General features: G+C 55.4%; 1 protein-coding gene across 3 annotated transcripts in view; it reads left to right on the top strand.

The window, feature by feature from the left end:
- The first annotated feature begins 5427 nt into the window (after positions 1 to 5427).
- Positions 5428 to 24170, top strand: part of Bahcc1 (BAH domain and coiled-coil containing 1) — a 57868-nt gene continuing 39125 nt past the window's right edge. For 2 of the 3 annotated variants that reach the window (XR_007979743.1, XM_052194833.1), the window contains exons 1-2: positions 5429 to 5657; positions 9419 to 9822. Coding sequence is in view for 2 of the 3 variants with exons in the window: in XM_052194833.1 (XP_052050793.1) it covers positions 9639 to 9822 (184 nt within the window). In the remaining variant the exon portion in view is untranslated. Of the gene's footprint in view, positions 5658 to 9418; positions 9823 to 24170 lie in introns of all 3 variants that reach the window. The other variant, XM_052194834.1, reaches the window with a different exon arrangement.

The following is a 24170-nucleotide window of genomic DNA, read 5'->3' as shown; positions in this document are numbered from 1 at the left end:
ACCGCACTATCACTAGTAAAAGAAGCCTGGCAATAGATGCTTCTGTCCTTTATGAAAATCACTCTAATTTACCCCAGATGGGTCTCCTCACTGATAACCTCCCGCAACAAGCCCTCCAAATCATGCTTTCCATGCGAACACACCGGGTTATATTTAGCCACAAATTACGACTGTGTTTAACAAGCACCTTTCCTGCGCAGGGAGGGGGCTGGGCAGCCTCCTGACCTGGTTGGAGGAAATCGGCAACAACAGAATTTAAACCTCCCTGGGAGGAAGCCGGCTGGCCTGGCGGCCGGGGAAGCTGTTTATCCGACTTCAAAGTGCGCTGGGGCTTCTCCCCTAGCTTTTTAAAACTTAGAAGCAGGTCTGAAGATCTGTCTATACGGCTTTGAAGGGAAAACCTGTGCCTCCCACAGGGGTCCGTCTGGCTTGAGCCAGTTTCAGTTTAGCAAAGCTCCGGGCTTGGTTTGCAGCCGCGTCTGGGAATGCCTTGGGGAGGACGTTGGCTAGGGGCATGGCACAGCCAGGCCTCCAGAGGTGTGTGGGGAAGAGAGACTGTGAGCAAACCAGGATCCTGCAGCCCTTCCGCTGCTGCTTCTGCGTTTTGCCCCTTACCTGGGCGTTAGCCCAGACTCCAGTTGGGAGGGGGCAGGAGCCCACAGATCAGGGCAACACCCCGCCCCCTCAGCTCTGTGCCCAGCTAAGTAGTCGGACTGTTTGGAAGTTCCCTGGGGAGGGGGGGGGAGAAGCCCATTCATCTTGCGATAGGCACCTCCACTCTCTCACTCCCAGGCCGGTACCTCAGGGGAACACACGTACTGAGGACTTGGCCACACTCAGACCCTTCACAGTATTCTTATCCCGGCCTCAGCAGTGCTGCTAGGAAGACCCTGGCATGGTTAAGAAGCTTCAGGGAAGGAACGGGAATCCGAGACCTTCTCTTCCTACGAGTACCATGGAGCGGTTCTTGAATTGTACCCCTTTGAGAAAGATGTATATATATACATATATATATATTATAATCTTAATGCCCCAATTATCTCTTCAAATCCTGATTCTAGACTGAGGTTGCAATCCGGCTGCCATTCTCTGAGGAATATCTGCCCTACCCAGGCCGTCCTGTCCCATCCTTCCCCAGCTGGACTCTAACCTGCATGCTATTGTACTGCCCACGTACAAACTCCCCTCCCCCAGGGTCCCTGCCCCTCCACACCTGAAGCTGCAGCTCTCAGGCTCCGGCCTTGGGCCTGGCCTCTGGGCTTGGTCCTTCCATTTCTGGTGGGAAGAATTAGGAGTCAATTTTTTTGTCGTCAAGAAATTGTTTCTAATTTGCCCTCTGACTAATGGTCCAGGGAACAATGGAGAGACACCCAACACACAATTACCCCGCAGAGCAGTGCGCTGTTCTCTGGCCCAAGCAGGCATTTACAATTTTATGTAACTCAAGATAGACCCCCACCCCCTTGTATTAAAAAGTGATTATTTATTCAATGAGCTCACACAGTAGGCTCTCTGTCATTTGGGAGCTGGGAGGCCTAGGCCAGCTTCCAGTCTCCTGCTTTGTAAGGGCAGTGGGAGTGCTGGAGGAGGGACCAGGGCTTGTGGGTAATGGGCTGCTCTGCTACCGGTTAGGCAGTTGTAATTGAGAGTGCTTGTACATGTGTGATGTGTGTCAGTGTGTTGTGAGATTCAAACTGTCTTTTTAAATTACATTTATTTATTTTTATGTGTGCCTGCACGCTGAGCTGCCTGCCCTGCCTGTTGCAAGAGTCAGTCCCTCCTCCTACCGCGGGAGTACCAGGAGATCCTAGGATCTAACTCAGGTGATGTGAGGTGCTCTCTCTCTCTCTCTCTCTCTCTCTCACACACACACACACACACACACACACACACACACACACACACACGGATGATGTGTGAGCCCACAGAATTCACGTGTAGACAGAGCACATGTTCAAAACTGCACAAGTGTTCACAGGCACACATGCTATTGCCTGAAGAAGTCTGATGTGTGAGCAGCCCAGCTGCCTATGTAGGGTGTCCCCAGCCTAGAGGAAACTAGGAAGGGTTTCCTGCAGGCTGTGGAGGTGGCCAGTGCGTCCAGAGGCCATCGTGCCCTGGGGCTAGCGATTGGGTGTCTGTGGTTGCAGCATTAATAACGCATTAATAACGCACTTTCTTTTAAACTTCAGGTGACAACAGAGACGCCGGTGCAAGGGCTGACCTATATGGCTTATAGTCCTGTCTAGTCTCCTCTTTCTACCCCCACACCCCCCTTTTCCCTCGGATCCAGCAGTTCCCCAGCTAAGGGTCATGACCCCTTTGGCAAACCTGTATCTCCAAAAATATTTACATTACAGTTCACAACAGTAGCAATATTGCAGTTACAAAGTAGCAAAGAAAATAGCTCCACAGCTTGAGGAACTGTATTAAAGGATCGTAGCACTCGGAAGCGTGAGATCCACTGCTCTAGAAAGGACCCCGAGCCTTACGCCATGTTCTTCTAAAATGAAAACCATTTGTTAGTTTTGGATAGCAGGAAGTCAAGGAGGAAACCAGGATGGTTTGCTCCGAGCAGATAGCGAGCCCAGCCAGACATGCCCGGGCCCGCCCGGGAGGCCGAGCCCTGTGAGAGGAACACGGGAGCTTATTTTGGTCTTGTGGAACTGCCGGGGGCTGTGCGCCCGCGCTGGGCAGCTGCCAGCCTCTGGCGGCATCCAGAGGCGCGTCGGCAGCTATTTGCTGTAACAACTATTTTGAAACAGTATTGAGCGAAGGAGGAAAAAGGCCACTAGACTTAAGAGAATGCTGAGGTTAGAGAGGACGCAGAGGTGGGAGCGAGACAGCAAGGAGCCGAGGCCTTTCACACCCTGGGAGCCTCTCGGGGATGTGAGACGACACAGAACGGGGGAATGGGGGTGGGTGGACACAGCACATGGCGGGGGTTGGAGACAAACCCTCATGCCCATTTTTTAGGGATCCGGCGGTGCCGATCCCCATGATTCTAAACCGGCTTGAAGAGAAAAGAAACCTCGTGTTCTCATGTCCAGCAGCAGGCCTGAGTGCGGATGGATTACCGGTGTATCCTTCTCACTGTCTCCACCCGCCCAGGAAGGCTAGATCCCAAGCTCAGAGATCTTTCCGGCCCAGCCTAAAGGACCCGGGTTACGCAAAATGGAAAGGGGGAGGGGGGTGCAGAGCTGTCTAGGCGCGCCCCTCCCCCACACCGGTCTTCCGGGTCCCCTCCAGGTTGCAGCAGCTCGGAGGATCGGCACGCTGTGTCCTTGTAGGATCCAATTATTTCACTCTCGTACTTTTCTTTTCTCCTTTTTTCCCTTTTCGAGAGAACGGATGGGGTGAGGGAGAATACTTTAAATGGGGAGACAGATTCCTGAATCGGTAAACAAAATCAGTGAAAGGAAACAACGAGGAACTCGAATTCCAAGCACTCAGAAAATCTGCGGCTTGTAAGGGATGCTTACATCAACCGAGAACACGGGCGCTCGCGTCCGGGGATCTCCCGTTGCCAGCAGCGGTTTCTCCCGAGCCGGGAAGCTCCTCTCTGTGCGTGCGAAGCGGGAAACGGCTGCCCGTCGCCGGAGGGACCAGAACAACGGAGCTCACCTCAGGCCAAGCCCGGCCGGCGTTCGCCGTCGGGTCACCATAGAGCCACCGGGAGTCGGAATCCGCGCCCATCCCGCACAGGATGGCCTGATTCAGTCGCGCACCCGATCTCCAGGAGATGCGCCTCCCCGCAGCTCCTGCACCTCGGCGCGCAGCGACCACCGCACTGGCGAGGGCGGAATCGCGGGCTGGCCTGGCGTCTTCACCCCGCAGTCAGGCTCGTGTGTCCTGTCCGGTGGCCTGCGGAGACCCAGGCTTACCTAGAGCGGGCGCCGGCCGAAGCCCGGTCCTTAGCGAGGGGGAAATCCCGGAGTCCCCGCCCGCCGCCCCCATCCTCCCAGGTCAGCGCGGCCCGCAGGGGGCCAGGCCGGCCCGGCAGTGCGCCCGCTTCCCCTTTCTCTTCAGATGCCTTTGATCCCCGGGCTCTCCGCCGCACCTCGGCTCGGGAGCTGCCTGGGTCGGCCCGCGGGGATCCTGGAAACCGTCCCCGGTTTATCTCCTTTCATCAAGCGGCCTTGGGCAGCCTTGAAACCGCGGAGCCAGTAATTGCTTTTTTCAGGAGGCCCGGTGCGGACTGGATAACAGCCAATCAGCGCCTTGTTTACACTTAGTGATGGACAGCCCGCTGGCAGAGTGCCAACCAATCATGACCGTTTTGCAGAAGCGAGGGAGGCGGGGAAAGAGAGGAGACCACAGATCGCTAGTTTAACTCCTTTGTGTCCACGCAGGAAAGAAAGTGGAAAAATCCAAAGGAATATAGCTGTGTCGTTTGGCATCTACTTAAATATCCCTTCCAACACACACAGAGAAAGAGAAGCAGAAATTATGTATTCATCGCCACTAAGACATCACCTCTACTTCTTGAGAATAAATAACATTTGGGTAGGCAACCAAATTCTAACCGAAATATTTGCTTGCGGAATATTTTAAAAGCACTTTGATTCTGATTATGATAAAGAGAATTGTTTAGAGGCTGTTTTCCATTGTAGAGAGAATTTTGCGAATATGCAGGGACAGGCACTGAGAAATGCTAAGCGTAGTTTTCACACCATGACAACCACCCCTAAAATTATCAAGTGAAGATATTTTTAAAACCTAAGGGGCTGATAGAAAAAGTAAATCCTTATCTTGGCAACAGAGCCTCGATTTTCTTTTCGATTGTTGCTGCGCTGCAAAGTGTGGTCCGCGAACAGATAAGATGACTGGCGAAGAAAGGTACATCTGCCTCTCGGGAGGGGGAGGGGAAGGCTTTTATGGAGTCTTGTGGGCATGCCTCAGGCCGAAGTGTATTCCCAGTTTGGATGGGGGGTGCCTGGGGGTGGAGGTACAGCAGGGCAACTCGGAATCTGCGCTTGGAAGTTGGGCCTACATGCAGCAGGTTCCGCCACCTGCCACACAGACCTTGCCTTGGTATGGACAGGGCATCTGGTTTACAGCGTGAGGCTATTTCTTTTTTACTCTGTGCATAAAAACAAACAAAAGTCCCCCAAACGTTACAACTGACAAATTATGGGAAAACAAAACCCCAAGTCTCTCCTGGACACCGACACCCGTTCTCACTACCCGGTGCTCCTCTCCCGCCCTGCGCCACCACATTCCCATTCAGCAGCAATGATCTGCGCAAAGGAGCTGCGCAGTCGCTGGGCTTGAATTAGGCGCCATCAGGCTTGGTAGTAGCCCTGCTGCTCCCTGATTGGCAGCTCCCTGGCCCGGCGCCAGCCTATTGGGAGGCCTGTTTACGCCGAATGAGTGGCACGAGCTCAGGGCCGTGGAGGGCCGAGCGGCCAATCAGCGCTCGGGCTGTTCCGGGCTGAGTGGCACGAGCTTATTAGTATGCAGGGCCCGTGGCTCGCCGCGCCGGGCTGCAGGTTTGAGAGCCGCTCTGGATGGGCTCGCTAGAGTCGTTGTTGTGGAAGCCGTGCATTCACAGTGCAACAGTCAGCACATTGAAAATACCAATAGGAATACAAACCAAAGTCACATTTACTGATTTAATTGTATTGCATTCAATTGTATCCAGGAAACAGCCTCCAGTAAGTAACTCAAATTGCTTTCATTTTTAATTTTTTTTGTATTTTTATTATTTTATTATTTTATCTTGGTTTTTGGGGTTTACATTTTTAAGCAAAAGAAATTCAGGATTGTGATGTTAAATAATAGAGCTTCCCTTTTAAAATCCGTTATGATGTTAAAAGGCTTTTTTAAAAAATTGACTATATATATATGTATATATGAGTACGATATTTTTTCCTCTGAAAAATTTTATCGATCGGTTTAAAATTCCCCCCGTAATGCGTCCTTGCTTTGCTCTGAGCGCTTGTTGTCTCGATCGACACCCTGCATTAAAAATAAATTATCGAGACAGGACAGAGACCGCCAAGCTTCGTTCAGCCAAAGCCTCACGGGTAGCCCCGAATGGGCAGTCTGTGAGAGCCCACCTCTGGAGGAACCAGGAGCGAACCCCAATTATTTGCTCCCCCATCTTACTCCCCTCCCCCAGCAATCTTGAATGGGCTCCGCCCGGTCGTTCAGTGGCGCAGGGAACGGTCGGCTCTCCGTGGCCACGGTCGCTGCTTTCCGGGCCTCAGTGAGGGGACAGGAGATTAGAGGGGTGCTGGCAGGTTTTCAGGTTCCGCTCCCCACAGATTTAATTCTTTTCAGAACATTTCCTTTTTTTCCCTCCCCTCTGGAGGAGTTGGGGTGGAGGAGGGGGGCTGAACAGTGGGGCGTCTTCATGCGGTGCGTTCAGGGCAGCACGCGGGCTCAGGCCAGGACCCGCGTGGCGTGGTCCGGGGACCGGTCCATCCCCCAGAGCGGGGGTCTTGCACCACTCAGTCCCGGTTCCTATCTGGGCTGATGGGGGGGGCGGGTTTCGCAGGGAGCGGGTTGTGCAGCGACGCCGGAGCCGTTCGCTCCCGGAGCGCTCCTGGCTGCGGCCTGGCCTTGCAGGCCCCACTGCGCCCACCCGCGCGAGAAACTCGGCAGGAGGGAGCCCACGGACCCCAGGGCCTGGCCTCCAGCCGAGGACAAAGGCGTCTCAGACCCGGCGTTTCGATGCGAAATTTGAAAACAAAGCAAACCTTGAGGAGCTCGGGGTACGAGTGCTGGCCAAGCCTCGGGAGGGACCGCAGTTGTGGGGGTCACGCCCAGCCACCCGGGGAGGATTTCTGGGGTTCGGGTTCTTTAGAAGTGTTCTTGTGGGCGACTCTCCGGCCGCGCGCGGCTCTCTGTACGCTGCCACTGTTTCCTCTGCTCCAGCCCTGCCCGGGGTCCATTGCGGTGTCCCGTCCCGGGGTTGGGCTTGGGGAGGCCTCGGAGCCTCGAGATTCGGCGAACTGCGGCACCTCAGCTTCCGGCCGCCTCTCTCCGGCTGTGGCCTCAGCTTCTGCCCTTGCTCGCTCGGCATGGAGCTGGCTTTCCCAGGCCCAGCGCGCGAGCAGATCGGGGCGGCGCAGCTGCTCTCGGGCAGGACAGGACACAAAGAAAAGTCCCCTCCGGTCAGGTCAGAAGCGCAACGGCGGGTCCCGGAGACCTAACCCACCCCTAGTTGGCGTAGAGAGTCTGGCTGGCTTGGGAGAAAGGCACGAAGGAACCGGCGATCGGCCCGCAGGGGGTGGAGAGGAAAGCTGCGGCGTGAGCTCAGAGCCCGCGTCCCGAGAATCGCGGGCAGCCCCCACTTTCGCTCCGACTTTGAAATGTCTTACTGGGGGTGGGGGCCCAGAACAAAAGCCCAGCGCACACGACTCCCCGGAGGCCGTCGCCAAGCCTTGTACAGCGCGCGCAGCCTCCGACCCCACTCCGGCCCTCGGCGCCTTTGAAGCGGCAGGTTCCTGACCTCCCTCCCCTTCCTCCTTTCCCTTTGTCCTGCTCGGCGCCCTCCGGGGTTCGAGAGGCGCCGGCCTGGGTTGGGGCGCGCAAGTCCCTCTTCATCCCCTCGGCAGTCCATTCCCTGATCCCGGCGCCAACAACGCCTCGGCCTTGCTCGAGCCTTCCGCGCCTTGGCTATGGCCGGGTAGGCCCGCGAGGTGGAGAAGCGTTATTTGTTGGACCCGGGGAGAGTAACGCTCCCCAGAGGGAAGAGAGCCCCAAACCCCTTTGTATGCAGGTCGAGCACAAAGAGAAGTCTTTGTGTAGTCCCGTTTATTTACAATGCAAAATTCTCCGAATAAATATTAAAAAAAGCTTATCAGCTGAGCAAATATGTATTCACTTAATACATTATGTTTTCGGTTATAGATTAAATCAGACACAAAATAGTGTGCAAATAAGACAGTGTAGAACCCAGAGCATAAAATATAGCAATTTTAAATGGTATTTACGAAATAGAAAACATCTTAATCGCTTTGTTGTCACGGTGGGATGGCTTTAAAAAAAGGTTTTGATTGTCTGCAAAGTTCGCAGTTAAGAATATCTCCGTTCTACTGGAACTGAGACAAAGTATTAAAACAATGCGTATTTCGGGAATAAGGAGAAGAGTATTGGAAATGGAGGAGGGTCGAGAGACTTTCGTCGCACGTGCATGGTGGGGTACAGTTTATTTCACTTGCTGGGTTGCTCCTCTCAAGAGTTGAAATTGTCTCCGATTTCGCCCGGGAGCAGACTTCCGCAGTGGGAGGGGTAGAAGAAAAGGGAGAGGAGGGTCATTTTAAGCCGGCCCTGCCCGAGCTGGGAATGGAAGACCCGAGGACCCGGGTCTGCTGGGACCCAGACGCAGAAGAAGCCTGAGCTATGCTCGGTCTGAGCTTCTTCCCTGCAGGGTCGACCTAGGTGCCAAGCGAAGACCAGCCTTGGTTAGGTGGTCCTGGGCAGGCGCTGAATGGTGAAACATTGTGACCGATTTGGGAGGCAGAGAGAAAACAATTTCTGACTCTCTGAGCCCCCTCCCTCCCAAACCCCCAATCCGCAGAGGAAGATCCTGGGCGAATTTGATTGGGGGGCGGGGTGATTGTTCCAGCCTCACCGGGAAGCTCCGGGCTCGGGGACAGCAGGCCAGGCACTGCGGCGTAGCGGCCCAGGTGATGCCGGTGGCGGTCGAGGGGCGCCCGGAGCTCCGGGACGCCAGTTTGGGGTTGTGGCACAATGCTGGGGTGGGGGAGCGGTCCCACTGGGGCTGAGTGGGGGACGACATTCAAAAGAATGGACTGAAAGACGCATGGGGGGGATGGGAGAGAGGAGAAAAGGAAGGTTATTTAAAAAAGAACTCTTGAGTTACAATCAATAAAATTTCTCGCTTAATTAGCATGGTTATTCGGTTAAGCGGAATGTAGTAAAAGCTGGACCTCAGAAAGACGGGCGGGGGTTGGGGGGGCGAAGCGTGGACTCCGGGCTTTTTCCTCCGAGACACCTTTGGGCAGCGGGGGAGGGGAGAGGGTGTGCGTGTGTGTGAGTGTGTGTGTGTGCGCGCGCGTGCGAGTGTGCGTGATGGCTTCGCAGATTTGGGTTTTTATCACCCAGCGGAGCCAGCAGCCTCTTCGCAACGGCGCCTTCGCCGCAGGGACTCTCAGGGACCAGAAAGGGAAGCAGCGCGCAGCGCTGTTGGGTTGCCTCTGGCTCTTGCAAGCCAAGCGTGGCTCGGACGGTGCGTGTGTGCTGCTGGACCCGCGTGCAGGGCGGCTCCAATGACCCGGCGCGTTAGCGTGTGCAGTAGGGAGTCCTCGGAGCGCTCCTAGCCTCCCTGTCCGGTCTGGATGCCACTCGGGTTGGCGCGCGAGGAGGGGGCCGGTAGCGGGAGGGGCGGGTACCCCGGGCGAGAAGAACCCCCTAGTCACCGAGTCTCTTCTGCTTGCCTCTGCAGACCATGGACCTGCACGGCGGTCGCCGGCTCGGAGCGCGGCCGCCCGCGGAGAAGCCCAGTCCGCCGGTGTGCTGACCGACTCGGCTATCTGTGCCTCCGGTGACCCCGGACGCCGCTTCCCGCGCGCCGCCCGCGCGCCGCCTGCACTCGGAGCCGTTCCCAGGCCCCGGCCACGCTGCTTGCTGGAGGCGGCGGCGGCGGGCCGGGGCCAGGGCCCGGCATGGATGGCCGAGACTTCGCGCCGCCGCCGCATTTGCTATCGGAACGCGGGAGCCTGGGCCACCGCAGCGCCGCCGCCGCCGCCGCCGCACGCCTCGCCCCCGCCGGCCCCGCCGCGCAACCGGCCGCTCATTTCCAGCCCGGAAAGTACTTCCCGTCGCCGCTGCCGATGGCATCGCACACAGGTCAGTGTCCGGCCGGGGCGGGTGCGGTGCGGGAGGCCCTGCCGCAGCCGGCAACAGTGCCCAGTGAAAAGAGCGCCGGCCCCTCCGCTCCTCGTAGTAGTTCTCGGAGCTTTGGTTTCATTTCCCTGTGCAGCGCCGAGCGGGCCGCGCTCACGGGCTTGCTCGCGCCGTTTCCAGCCGCCTTTCCCGGACTACCTCGGGTCACGCGGGGAAGCCCGAGAGCAGGCATCAAACCAAGCCTTCAGCTCCCAGTCACCCTCCCCCACCCCTTTCTGCAGAAGTAAATTCTGCGGAAGCCTCTTTTCTGCATTTTGCATTCACCTCGTTTAAGACGTTCGTTCGGCGTCTGAGACACGGTGGCGCTTTCTGCAAGGACAGAACGACTCTGTGGCTGGGGGAGGGGGCCAGGGCGCGTCCGGCCCGCGGATTAGAGAGCAGTGTGTGCCCGGGGAGTGCTAATGGGAACTGCTAGTGTAAGACGAGAAAATCCTGTTTCTATATAAAGCCTTGAAGTGTCAGGGCGAGAATGGGTTTGCAGGGGATGCATGCGCTTTAACAAGTGCCTTTGGTATCCTGCTAACGCCGGACTAAGCGTGGCCCGAGTGCGTAACGCATCCCGCACCGCTTGGGATTTCGGTGCAGGCGAGTCCGTGCGCTTTAGCTTCCAGACCAGAGACCCTGAATTGTTCTGATCATTCCCGGCACGCCCCCTTGTTTCGGCCCACTCATGTCCCCTTCCCTGAGGGGTCTGTCCTTGGTAGCACTGACCCTGTCTCTGGAGCGAAGCCTCAGCTGGCGGGGAAGTCACTGACCAGCGTGGGCGGAGCTGGGGGAGCCTGAGGGACTGCTCGTGGACCTGCTGGGTCACCCTCGCAGGTCGGCTTGCTTTTGTTTACAGTTTATTCTAAACATCAGAAATATTATTTGCTGCTTTTATTTTTTAGTTTGGCAGTAACAGTTATTATTATTAGCTTGATGAACCATGAATAGTAATAAAATTATATCTGCTTTAATGGGATTACAATTAGTTTGTGGATTAAAACGGATGGGCTAGAAGGGAAAATGTTGGAAGGGAAGGCAGTCAAAAAGAAAAAAAAGTAAATTTTTAAGAAAAATCCTTGAAATTGCTTAATTAATAAAGGGCCTCCAATTTTTGCCGCACGAGGTTGGTGTGAGTGAGCAGCCTTGGGCTAGAGTGGCCAGCCTCCTGCGGGGTCAGCCCCACGCCACCAGCTTGCCTTTCCAGCTGGCGCCTCAGCAGGCTCTGCCTTCCTCTCTGTGGATCGTTTTTCTTTTCACTTTTCCTTTTCCTCTCCATTTTTACCCCTTCTAGATTTATACTGGAAAGAAAAAGAAAAGTACTTGACCGAGCAATTGATGAATTTAAAATATCTTTTCCCCAATATCCCTTGTGGTTATTGTCTAGGCTTACCGCTGCACTGAGATGCCACCCACTCATGTCTGACCCACTGGGGAGCGGAGGGAGGGCTTTGACACGATGGTGGCAGCAGCGGGGTCAGTGCCCAGCTTCCCCACCAGCCTCGGCTTCTGGCGGCAGGCAGGAGAGGCTGAGTCTGCAGGGTCGAGGAGTGGAGAGGCCGCCTCTGCCCTCTTCCTCCACTGTGCAGCCCTCCAGCCTGGTAGGTCACGGTGCTGCAGAGAGCAAGTTTCCACAGTAGTACCCTGGCTGGCTAAGGCTGTGCCCCTGTAGGGGGGCAGCTAGGCCAAGCCCAGCTCCCCATCTAGTTCAGGTCACCGCTGCCTCCTGCCCCCACTCGCCAGCCCTTAGTTAGCTCTTGGTCAGCAGCTATTTCTGCTTTTTCCCAGAGCTAGGTAATACCCCGTCAGGTGGGAATGTGGAGAAGTGGCCTGGACCTTTGTCTTTCTCATGCTAACTTGGACCACGTGGTTCTTGGACTACAGGCCTCAGAGAACTGTGAGAAACTGTACCAGGTCCTAGTCTGTGACCCCACACCCTTCCTGCTTCCTTACACTGGGGGCCCTAGAGAGCTCCTCTCTCAGTGCTGGAGGGCCGTGTGTCTCCTGATTCCCCAGGCCCAGCCCAGTTTCCAGCCCCTTGGGCACCAGAGGATCCTATTGTGTTTGGAGAGGCTGGACTGGGCGGCCGTGCGAAGCCTGGCCGGCTGGGCTGTGTGGGGCTGGAAGCCTTTTGCAATTGTCAAAAGCCAGGGTAGCCAGGATTTCGAGTTCATTTTTAGAGTCTCGCTACATGTATTTTTAAAACAGGAGTTATACTCAAGATCCCTGTACTTCAGTCTGCTTCTGCCTAGGCCCTCATTTAGAAAGAGAGAAAGATGGGATGAAGTTAAGGAATTTGTCTCTAGATCTTGCCGTTCAGATTTTGTGTGAAGATTTCCCAATGGCCACCTTCTCCTATTCTCCCCGTCTCTGTGGATGAATAGCCTTGGCCCACAGGCCAAGGCTGCCATAGTCCAGCCTGCCCCTCCCTGTCCCAGCTGCTGAGCTGAGAGCAAAATTGCTGTGGAAGAATCTTCCCTGAGCTTGCGTAGGATGCAGACATCCAGGCTGCGGGGCCGTTCCCCGGAACGGCTTCCCTGTGTGGCTTGCTGTCCCCACCTGCCTGGCCAGCCTGGGCTAAGGGTCTCTCCACTTCCTCCCCTGCTTCTTTCCCACCTGGTACATAGACGGTATCAGCTTGTGGGACCCTAAGGGGCGGGGGCGGGGGCTGATGATGGGCTCCCTGGCGCCTGCCATTGTCCCCCCCTCCCCCTTGAACTGAAAGTGCCGGTCGCTTTATATCCGAGCTGTAGGTTTATGGAGAGAGCTGCTCCCTTAACCCTGTCACTGAGAGGTGCAATTAAAATGTTTGGAACTATTATTTTTAGTTCAGTGTTAGATTTTTTTTTTTTTTTTTTGTCTTTAATACAGATGGTCCGGAGGCAAAGCTGTGAAATCTAGGGATGGGGGAACACACACACAAAAAGGGAAAATCAACATGAACTAATCTAGGTTTTCTCCCCCGTGCTACTGCCTGGAGTTACTTGGGGGATCTCTCCTTTCCCCGAACGGGTTTAATCAGGAGGCAGCTGGCTCGGGAGAAACTCGGGAGCCTTGTGCTCGCACGCCCCGCCCCCCTTCCGGCTGGGTCAGCTCCTGTCCGATCCTAGAGCTCCCCCCAGGGCTGGGGCCTCACCAAGGGGCCGGTTTGCTTCTCGGTGTGAATCCTCTTTTTGGGCTCCTCTCCACCCCCTTTGGCTTTGGGATGTGATTTAGCTTGGCCTGTGCAGCCATGGGTCTTGGCTACAGCTTTGGGGGGATTCAGGCAGGCCCTTTCTGGAGAGAGACTGCCAACCTATTTCCTGTTAAAGGCGCTTTGGTTGACCAGTCTCTAAAGTAAAATAAAATAACCAACCACCCAAACTCCGCCTAGCTTCATAGATTTAAAAAATAAAATGAATAAAAAGACAATTTCCTGTGTGAAAAAAAAAGAAAAAGAAAAAAAGACCCCATCAAAGGTGCCCCGCTCATCTTGTGGGATTTTTTTTTTTTAAAGAAAAAAATACATTTTCGTAAATACCTCATTAACTCCGCTGCACGATAGAGTGTCTCTGCAGCAGTTACCAACATTAAGTAGGTGTGAAAAGAGTTCCTTTCCGAGCTTCTACCTATCCGGCTCCGTCAGTGACAGAGCTAGACATCAAAGCTGCCGCGGTACCCAACCGAGCCGCGGGGATCCGGGAATCTGGCGGCTGCATAGACTGGGCCGGCTGCGGCAGCCGCGCCCGCTCCACCAAAGCTGTTTTTGGAATGTGGGTTTTTTCTCAGTGGGGCCTAGGCCGCCACCATGTCTGATTATTCCTATAGGGAAACATCGAGTTCTCCGGACGGAATAGCTTAGGCACGTGAACAGTAAGGCGGATTGGTGGCCGGGGCAAGGGTGACACAGTGCAAATGGCACATCTCCCCGGAAAATACCGCACCCCAAACACTACTCAGTTATTCTTAGAAATCTCCCTCGGTTCCCTGTGAGACAGGGTTCAACAGCCCGCACAGACAGGACAAAAAAACGCATAGGAGGCAGTTAGGATAACATGGATGTGGCTAAAAATACCCCTCAGAAACACACATAAAAAAGCCAAATCCAACAACAGAACGAGCTAAAAATATTCCAGGCTTTGGCAAAGAGCACAGAGTTAAATAAATTATACAAGAACCATTCATGGGAGCAAGTTGACTTTCTCTCTTACGGGAACTTGGTTCAAGCTAATAAAAATAATAATTTACTAGCCACTGAGCTTTGCATGAGTTTAAATTTAATTGGTGGGGCTTCTGGCGTTTGTCACTTCTTGGCGATTAGTGGGCTTGCCCTGGCCTGGGGCGGGGGTGGGGGTGGGGTTGGGGGGTGCTGAGGCCAGGGTCCCAGGCATCGGAGAAGGGTCTCTGGGGAAGCAGAGCTCAGTGCTAATACAGGAGGCCAGAGGAGGCAGGAGGCGACTTGGGGGTCCTTCCAGGAAGATGGAGAAGCAACAAGCAAAGCCTGGCTATTTTAATTTGATAAATGATTGTACACCTTTAAGAGTGTGTTTTAACAATCAAGATACACTCCAGCAAGTTGATAGGATGTTCGCTGTCAACTTACATATGTCATCAGAGCAGGCTGTGAACATAAATAACGCGGGCTTCAGGATGCTCACGGGCTCTTAGAGGGGAGGCAGCAGGTCTCACCCCAACCCTACCTCTCACACACACACCCACACACACCCATTCTCTCTGTGTGTGTCTAGAGGTCCTAGCCAGAGGAGTGAAGGGATGTGAGAATGAATGCATCTTCCTATTTGTGAGATTTGGTTGGGACCATCCTCTCGGAGGAGGTCTCTTGCCAGAATTAAAAGGGGTCAGGACTTCTTGTTCAGAAAAACCATGTGGAGTTAGGCAGTGGATTTTTAAGTGAATCCAGTTCCCTAGCATTTTAAACTTCCACTCTGGTGTGAGTGCCAGGGTGGCATCCTTGGCTCTTGTTCTTCCCTAACTAAACACCCCCCAACTCCCCACTCTACTGACCCCTGGAGCTCCCCAAGGACTACATTTCCCAGAATGCCTTGGTCTAGCTCCAGACTCTGAGCCTGGGACCCTCTGGGTCCTTGAACTGGGAATTCCCAAGCACAGATGATGAAGTTCAAACACTACTACTGGGAATCAGGGCTTTCCAGGCAGCGAAAGGGAGCCATGGTGGTCACTCCAGTGCCTCTTTGCCCTTCTTCCTCTGAGGCCCCAGGAGTCCTGCCTGTCTTCCTTTTACCACAAACATCTGACTATAAGTCCCTGCAATGGGATATGCTGCTGCCCTATCCCCTGGATCCTGGGTAGATGCCTTCATTGTGGAGGGCAAAGTCCCAAGAGAGTTCTTCCCTGCAGCCTCACCCCTGCCCCAGCCCAGTCCCTGTGCCCATGTCCCCCTTCAGAATCACATTGGAGGGGCCTAGCTAGCAGCCCTGTCCTAGGCCTGGCACAGCAGAAGAGGTCATTGCCTGGGGAGTCCTTGAGGAAATGCCTTACGGGTTATTGACCAATACAACTCTGGAGATTTCCCAAAAGAATCCCAGGACACAGCTGCCACCTCAGGCCCTTTGGCAAGCAGTTGCCTGGAGCACCTTTGTCCAGAGGTTCTGAAGTCCCTGGTCCTGCAGGACTGGGAAGTACCCTGCCAAGGAGGCCTCCAGGTTGGGTGTGTGTATCTCCTTGGTTTCAGACGATCGGTAAACTAGCTTCAGAATTCAAAGCACGTGCCTTGTCTCTTTGGCAAATTAGGTGACTTACTCTGTCCCGTGTCCAACCCCTTTGCCTGCCAGAGAACGTCTCCCCTGGGGTTCCTGGTCCCCATTAACCTCTGGGGCTGCATTCTCCTCCCCGGTAGACATGGTATAACAAGCAAAAAAACAGAATCACAAACACTGTGCAAGGCCTAGAAAATCACCTCACAGCCCTGCCGTGCCGGGAAGGAGGGAGCAGGGCCTCGAAGGGCCTCCGGCATGGGACGGCACTCCGCTTTGGCTCCGACGCTCTGCCCGCTGACGTTTTTATGGGATAATATACCGTTTAGATCACGCAGGCCTATTTGTCAGTGGGCTGCCCCTGTTTGTCGTAATATATAATACCACTGCCTCCTGTAGCCCTGAGAGCTGCCACCGCATGTGTGGGGCGTGGGCTCAGGGGAGGTGTTGGTGGGTGCTAAATAAGGGGGCACCCTGGCCCTGGCTCTGGACCGGCTCTGGGTTCACAGTGGACCTCACGCCTGGAGGGGAGGTGTCCAGTGTCCAGGCTTAGAGCCACCGAGCCGCAGTTTGCAGGCTGCAGCTGTCTACATGATTAGATTCCAGATTCTGTGGGCCAGGAAACATCTCTTTCATTCTGACCTAGGGGAGCGAACAGGTGGGTTGGCTCCTGTCCCTTCCCCACCCCCGCCCCCAGCCCCAACAAAGAGTCCAGTGTCTGCATGGGAAGGCTTTTCGGCTGGCTAGAGGCACTACTCGCTCCGAGTTATTGGGAGGATATCCACTGTGTGCCTGGAACTGGGAAGGCAAGGCAACGAGGGAAGCAACTCCGGGAGAGGGGTGCGGTTCTCTCAGGGGAGGGCTTTAGAGATGAGGAGGACAGTGGAGTGGGGAATGCTCCCAAGGGAAGGCTTCTGAACAGCACCCAGGGGTACGCAAGGCATGATGGGAGGTGTGATTCTGGGGTGCCGAGACCAAGAGACCAAGAGCAGAATCAGCTTTACCATGTGAGAAAAGAACCGGCCGGCTACAGTACTCCAGCAGAGCTGGGCTCTGGGTCTACGGACATGTCATTCCTACAGCCAGATGGGTCTGGGCTCCTCAGGGCCAGTGGCCTGGGAGTGGAACAGGGCAGGGTGAGGACTGCATCAAGGAGGAAGTGGGAGCCTGAGGTGAGACCCCGGACACCATGGAGAAAGAGCCTCCCTTTAGGGTAGGTTCCTCTTAGGCCTGGCAGATTTGTTCCCCCTTTAGAAGCAGAGGCCCAAACTATATACCTGGATATGACTTCCCAGCCAGCAGCTGGCTGGTGAAAAGCGCGCACGCACGCACGTACGCACGTACACACACACACACACACACACACCAAACATACCTGTGGCAGTTCACACCTGCTCACTGTCCTCAACACTTTGGGATAGGTCTTCTCACTGATCACTGCTACATTTGTGCTGGCTCCTAGTGGCCTTCAGGGGATGACATTCCAGGGGCTGTTGGAGAGCCAGGTCATCTACTGACAGTGAGTCCTTCTCCTCCAGGGCTTCCTGTATCGCCTGCTCCAGCCTCTGATTTCTGCCACCTACAGAGGGAGCAGAGCTGCGGGCCCCAGGACCCTCTGTGGCATCACCTGAGGCCTCCCCTAAATGTGTCCAAGTGCCGGGAGCCCCCTCTGCCCCTCTGGGCTCCCCACGAAGTTGGCTTTGCTCTTTTCTGAACTCCTCACAAACATGTCCCCGTGTTGAGTGGACCGACCATGAACAGGTTGCGTAGCCTATTCCCCTGTGTCAACTGCTGGTCAGTCCTCACCTTAACCCTCTGCCTAGCCCGCGCTGGGCCGCTGGATCTAGAGATGCTGTCTGGGCTTAGCTCTGCTGTCTCTCTCTCTCAGATGCTGTGTCTACTTCATCCCAGACAAGCACAACCAGCGAGGCCTTTCCCAACTAGCTCTTCACTGTTTCTCTCGTGCTCCGGTTCAATCACTGTCCTGATCTTGGCCTCTGTGCCTGTTACAGGAAGGACTCCCTCTCAGCCTGCCCGACCCCCTCCCCCAGGCAGGCCCCTCCATCCCTAGCTAGTGATCTGGTCTCTAGAGGACTGGCCCTTCTTGCCCTGTGTCATGGCCCTCAGTCCCTGCCAGTTCTGTGTAGCAGAGTAGCTGGCCACCCTGACCCGCCAGTATTTGCACGCACGATATCACCCCGGGCCATCAGGTCACCTTGTGGGAAACTTGCCCGGAAACCAATCCCCTTTTTTGAGATTTTTTTTAAATAACCCTTTGGGTATCCTAAAAATAAACTTTTAATTTTCTTAAAGTAATACTAAAATTGAAACTAGATTAAATTACAATACATCTTAGGCTAACCTGGAACAAGCCCTTATCATTGAGAAAACAACAACAAAAAATTGTACACGGCATCATATTTGTCTTTTATAACACTGCAGATTTGTGGTAAATAATAAAAAAATCAGAGTGATCAAGTCCAGAAGGGTCTTCAGTAGGAGGTGAGCGGGAACACTGCTTCAGATATAGATTAGGGAGGCGGAGCCACAAGGACCCCCGGGACCTTCCCGCTGGCCACCGAGGGACACTGGATACTTCATACCTGAGTCTGTGCTTCTGTCTTCTGCAGAAGCAAGTCTGTCCCCTGTGTTGCTGGCCACCCTCCAATACCTCCCTTTGCCTTCTTGGGGGTTCTCTGTGTGCTCTGGGCTCTCTGTGGGGGCTTAACTACCCCGTGGTTCTGTCTCCTCTCCATACACATTCGTTGGCTCTTGCCAGGACAGTTAGCAAATAGCACTGAATTATCCTCGACGTCGATAATTTAAGCAGCCAATGCTTATCATTTCAGACTCTGAGTCAGGAATCTGGGGCACGGGGTGGACTGAACTGCAGGTATCTTACCGGTTCTTGCCCCTGGGGCTGTCAGGCGGCCTTCAGCAGGGGCAGCATTTTTGCTCAGCAAACAAGAGAAGGGGGGCAGGTTGGACAGAACCCACAGTTTCTGCAAGCTCCCCGGAGGTGATGGCCCCTGTCATGTTGTCAACCTGAGGTCCCACCATTCTTGTGTGCATGTTGGGGTACAATAGGGTACACCGGAAAAACCGGGGACTATCCTAGCACTCGCGTGGCCACACTGGGCCCCTGCACCCCTCACCCCCTGGTCTCTGCATGCTGGCTCCCAGAGACTTCTTAGGTTTTATTCCTTCTGATCGAAGCCTCTCTTCCCACTAAGGCCTTCCTGCCTCTCAGCCTTGTTCCGGCCCCTAGGCCCTTCAAAGCTGACTCCACACACACCCCTCACCCCACTTCTCTGTCCCAGCTTGTCTTCTGGGTCCTCCCAGGATTGCTGTAGACCCTGTTGTGAGTTGTCCCCAACCCACAGGACTCTGGGGAACACCTGAAATGTGTAAACCGTCCCTTCTCCCAGTCAGAGCCCTGGCAGAAGCCAGTTCCCCAGCTGCGCCACTACCTAGAGGCTTGTATGGTTTGTGTGAGATAGAGAGCCAGGCTACAGATGGGGTGCAGGGCAGCCTATGGCTTCCCGAGATTGCAGGCAGGGCAGGGCGAGGGGGGATGAGCCCAGGGGCCACACGGGCACTCGGAAACTCTTGATGACTGAGTTGGGGTAGAGCCGCCTCTGGATGGTACACGAGTCTCTCATTCTGTGGCCTGGACAGCGACAGTTCGTGTCCTCTGATCTGGGCAGTTTCCTCTCGTCTTGCCTTTGCCAGCTGTCTGCCCAAGTGGGGTCAGAGTTTGCCCCGGGCCACCTTGGGGCTTCCCCATCCAGCCTTGAACTCATCCAGACTCCAGGGAAGGCCCTAAGCAGACCCCCACCCTGTCCTTGGCCCCGCTTCCCTGGAATAGGTAGTTGGCCCTGAGTCTGATGCTAGAAAAAGCTAATCTGAGCACTGCTGTCCATCTAGGTGTCAATCAAGATCAAGCTCCTCCTCCAAAGCTGCTGGGGGACACTTCCAAGGACTGTATTCTACCTTTCAGGGTAGGAATCAGTGGGTGCCTGACCAACCCTGCCCTGAGAGCAGGACCTGCCCAGCAGAGCAGGGACTCAGGGAGAGCATTGTCTTGCTTTCCCACTATATATGCACCAAGGAGAGAATTCTTCCTGTTGTGACCCCTGACCCCATGATTTGTGACCTGTGGCCCAGCCTGCTGTGGTAAGCAGGAGAGCACACCAGAATCGGGCAGTCGCTTCCTGCGTTTCCTCGCCCGGTGTCCTGCGTTCTGAAGCAGAAGGCAGCTGTGTTGCCTGCTTCCTTCCCAGACCTTTCCCCCTCCTTTCTTACTGCAAGGTCCTTGTGTCCTGGGTTAGCCTAGATATGACGTCTGGTGCCAGGCCAAGAGCCACAAGACACAGATGCCCATTCGGGCTCTTGGACATGCAGCAGAAGGCTAAGTGGAGGGTCCTGTGGTGGTGAGGAATCCAAGATGGAGCCTCCACTGGGACGGGGTCAGCCTGGGCTCTTCAGTGAAAGCCTTGAGAAGAGGAGTTTGAGGGGGCCACCATCATTTCCCTCTGAGCGAGAACACAGTATGAGTCTCAGTGGCTGGAGACAGCCATACCTGAGGCGGCTGTCTGGGAAATGACACAGTCTGGCACTGGCAGCATAGATCCAGAATGCCCACGGCCCTGCGGCATCTCTGTAGACTATAGTGTCTGTCCCTTCGCCTCCAGGGGGATACAGCTCTTCCAAGTCATGCCGGAATCTGGGCGCTGGGTACCTTCCTTCCAGATGGTTCCTGCCGTCAGCTGGAATTCTCCCAGCCCAGTGTGGCCGTTGACCCAGGGCCAGAGGCCACTATGTGCATGTCTGTCACTGCTGCTATGCCAGCTCTTGGACACGGATGGGCTGCTGTCTGCTCTGCCTAGGTGTGAGGTACCAGAGGTGCTTCACAGGTTTGGACTTGGTAGGTGTTACAGCGTGAGTCCTTAGTCCTCCAGGAAGTACAAGCCAGCCCAAGCTTTCCAGGGAACCACATGGAGGGAGCTAGCCTCTGGGGGTCGAGGGAGAAGGGTAGCAGGAGACACAGGCAGAACACTGGCGCCAGTTCAGGGACTTCAGTGTCTCTCTTTGTTCCTGTAGTGCTATGGGTCTGCGCTGGTGGCTTCCATAGAACCATCACACTCTGGCCACAAGGACCGCGGGATCACAGCTCCTCCGGGCCAGGAACTGTGTGAGTGTGAGCATGGATGGAGCCACAGACTGGAGTCACGTGGAAGGACCTGATTGACGCCTAGCACCTCTAACCTCCCCTCCCCCGTAGCCTTGACCTCTCAGACTACCCTGTCTCTGGAGTGTCTGTGCCGCTCCTGGCACCACTGTGGGTCCTGGATGGGACAAGGGGTTACATGCACCATCATAGACACTCGCCCACTTGGCAGAAGGGGAAATTCAGCCAGCCTGGTGACGTCATTACCCACAGACACTCAGCTAGGAAGAGTGGACGTTTTCTGTGGACATAGTTCCAGGGAACCTCATGCTGCTGGCGGCATGAGCAGGCGAGGGTCTGTGTCTCTGTCCAGGTGTCCGTTGTCCTCTCCCTGAATGGTGGAGGCAGGCCATATTCAGGGTTATCCTTGAGGGTTCCGGGCATGGGTGAGAGGCTGGATACCAGAGAGCAGGGTGGATGTCCAACGCCGGGTCAGAGTTTCCAGTCCCGACTATGGGGCTGTTGCTTCTCTGAGAAGAGATTCAAGCATCGGTAGGTCCCCGAATGGATTTGTATAAACGTGTTTGTGTGAGTGTGTACCGTGAACATGGATGTACATAGCCTTACGTGCAAGTGCGCACGGGTGGGAAGCCCTGATCAACTACTCTGGGGTGGCCTTCCTTTATGTGGCCGGCTTATTTCAAGGCAGTGGGAAGGGAAGTGCCTGTTCAGTAGTGGAAGTTCTCCAAGCTGGGGGGTGTGGTTCCCAGGAGTGGTGTTGAGCAGCTCTACTTCCCTCCTCACACCCTTGCTACCCGCCCGCCCGCCCGTCTGTCCGTCCGTCTGACTGTCTGTCCATCTGTCCACCACCCTGAGGAGCACCCCGGGCAGCTGGGAGAGGCCCTGGATTCCCAGCCGCCCACACGAGAGGGAGGCACACACACAAGGGAAGGTGTGAAGGCCAGGAGAGGGTCCGTGCCCTCACCCCCCTGCAACCCCAGCCCCCGCCTGCCTGTCCTGGGACACTGAATCACTCTGGGAAGAAGTCCAGTCCCCCCTTCCTCCCCCCCCCCCAGTGGGGAGCCTTGGCCACCCCGCCTCCCGTCCTAGCCAAAGGGCTAAATTTACTCTTTTAATAAGAACCAGACTTATATCCGATTTTCCTTTTCTTTTATTAGTTCTGGGCTGTCGGTTGAGCCTGTCCCTTGTCATCACTGCCTCCCGGCCCTTTCCATGGCTGCCCAGTTGAGTGGTTCAGCAACCACAGAGCTTTCCTATTATGGCCTGAGAGTGACTTCCTTTGGGACTTCCGGAAGGTTCTCTTGGACTGGCCAAGGGGCTTCCCGGGTTAGGTGATCATTCCCAGGCCACCCCTGTGTCCCAAGGATGGGCCAAGCCCAACGCCCACTGCTCAGCATTCTTGGCCTCTTCAGCCCCCGCCCCAGGCCGTGGTTACAGGGCCTTCCATCTCTGCTTCCTCCTCCCTTCTCTTCTGTTCCTCTCTCTGGGCCTGTCTTAGCCTCTTCTCCAGCCACCTCCATAGAGCTGGCCCATGGCGTTTGTGGTGTGGGGCCCTGCGAAGGCTGGGTGTCCTACCACAGCTCTGAGGGCTGAAGAGGAAGCTCAGGGAAGCCGGATGCTGCACTGCAGGCTGACACCTGCTGGCAGTGGGCTTGAAGCTTTAGGGGATTCTTGCCCCAGTTTAAGATGGCCTCTGCTAGCAAGCCTGCTGGTGAAGAGGGGTCTGAGATTGGAGTCTGAGGGAAAACTGGACCTTGCCTCTCGAGGTGCTGCGGGGAGACAGCCTTGACCGTGTGGCCTGACTTCTAGAGTGTTGCTAATTCCTCAACCACTCTCAGGTCTGGGTCTTTCCTGCCACAAGAGAGGGGGCTGGGAGGCCGTGCTGAGTCAGACAGGTCTTAAAGCTGCTGTCTGGGGCTGACGTGAGCCGAGCCTACCGTTGGTTCCCTTCCTCCCAAAGCTGGCCTGGATGTTTCTCTACATCAGGGGAGGCGGTAGGTAGACTTACCAGGGTCTACCCAGGTCAGTGAGTGTGAGAGTCTGGACACTTGGGAAATAGCTTTCTGGAGAACACGCAGTCTGTGTGCCCTCGTGCTTGGGAATGGAGTTCGTAGAGGCTTGTATGTGGCCATGGGTGCACACTCGAAGCTGTGTGATCTAGACGGGCATGCACAGCCAGGGCTTGCCCCACCCCAATACGTGTGACCCCCCAACCATGCACACACACACACACACATTGTCAGAGACGTGCATTAAGAGAGAAGTGTGGCCGGGCAGTGGTGGCGCACGCCTGTAATCCCAGCACTCTGGGAGGCAGAGGCAGGCAGATTTCTGAGTTTGAGGCCAGCCTGGTCTACAGAGTGAGTTCCAGGACAGCCAGGGCTATATAGAGAAACCCTGTCTCAAAAAAACCAAATCCAAAAAACCAAAAAAAAAAAAAAAGAGAGAGAGAGAGAAAGAGAGAGGGAGAGAGGGAGAGAGAGAAGTGTGCACACACTAGGAGACACACCCTTTGAGTGTATGCATAAGACCCGTTCCCACCTCTGCCATGGGAGCAACCCATGCTCCCCACGCCGTCAGGTGCTGGGGCAGCTGGTTGACTCCAGCAGATGGGAACGCCAAGGGTCTCTGCAGGCCCACAGACCAGTGTCACACCAGGGGGCAGCCTCGAACCCTGGTCCTGCAGCCTCCAGTCTCACCTGGCTTGGGGATAACTCAGAATTGCTTCTCTACCAGGGCCTGGCACCCCCACTCTTTACTCCTCCTCCTCTTCCTCCTTCTCCTCCTCCTCCTCTTCCTCCTTCTCCTCCTCCTCCTCCTCCTCCACTGAGCAGGAGGGTTAGACAGACATCATCCAGCTTCCAAGGCTAGACTGGAGCCTTTCTTGTCTTTCTGCACAGAGTTGAAGTTCTGTTCTCCCTGGGGTTCCTGGAATGAGTGGAATGCGGGGTGGGGCAGAAGGGCTGTCTCTCCTCCCTCCTCTGCTCCCTGTGGGATAGGCGTGGTCGAGGGGAGAGCTTTGCCCTTTTTCTTCCCCTTTAACTGCCTGAGGATGCTCCCCTCTCCAGTCCGGTGTCTCCTGGGTAGTTGGCCAGCTAGATGCCATCACTGCCTGCTTAGCCCTACAAGGACCTTGGGAGGCAGAGCTGGAAGCCAGTGCCTGAGGAAGAGGGGAGTCTGAATGGGTGTGAGCAGGAGGGTGGGAGCTGGCACCGGCAGTGGGTGCAGCTGCCAGACCCAGAACCCAGAAGGCTTATGCCAGCAGCCAGTCAGCTGGGCTTCCAGAAGCAACAGGAGCCCAGGGAGCCTGGGAAGAGACTTGCTTCTCTGGAACTGCCGCCATCTCAAGGAGCTGTGGCTTGCTTGCTTGCTTGCCTATTTGTTTGTTTGTTTGTTTATTTGTT

Source organism: Apodemus sylvaticus, chromosome 10 (assembly GCF_947179515.1).
Source record: "Apodemus sylvaticus chromosome 10, mApoSyl1.1, whole genome shotgun sequence".
Taxonomy (NCBI): domain Eukaryota; kingdom Metazoa; phylum Chordata; class Mammalia; order Rodentia; family Muridae; genus Apodemus; species Apodemus sylvaticus.
This window is presented reverse-complemented; position numbering and strand designations above follow the sequence as displayed.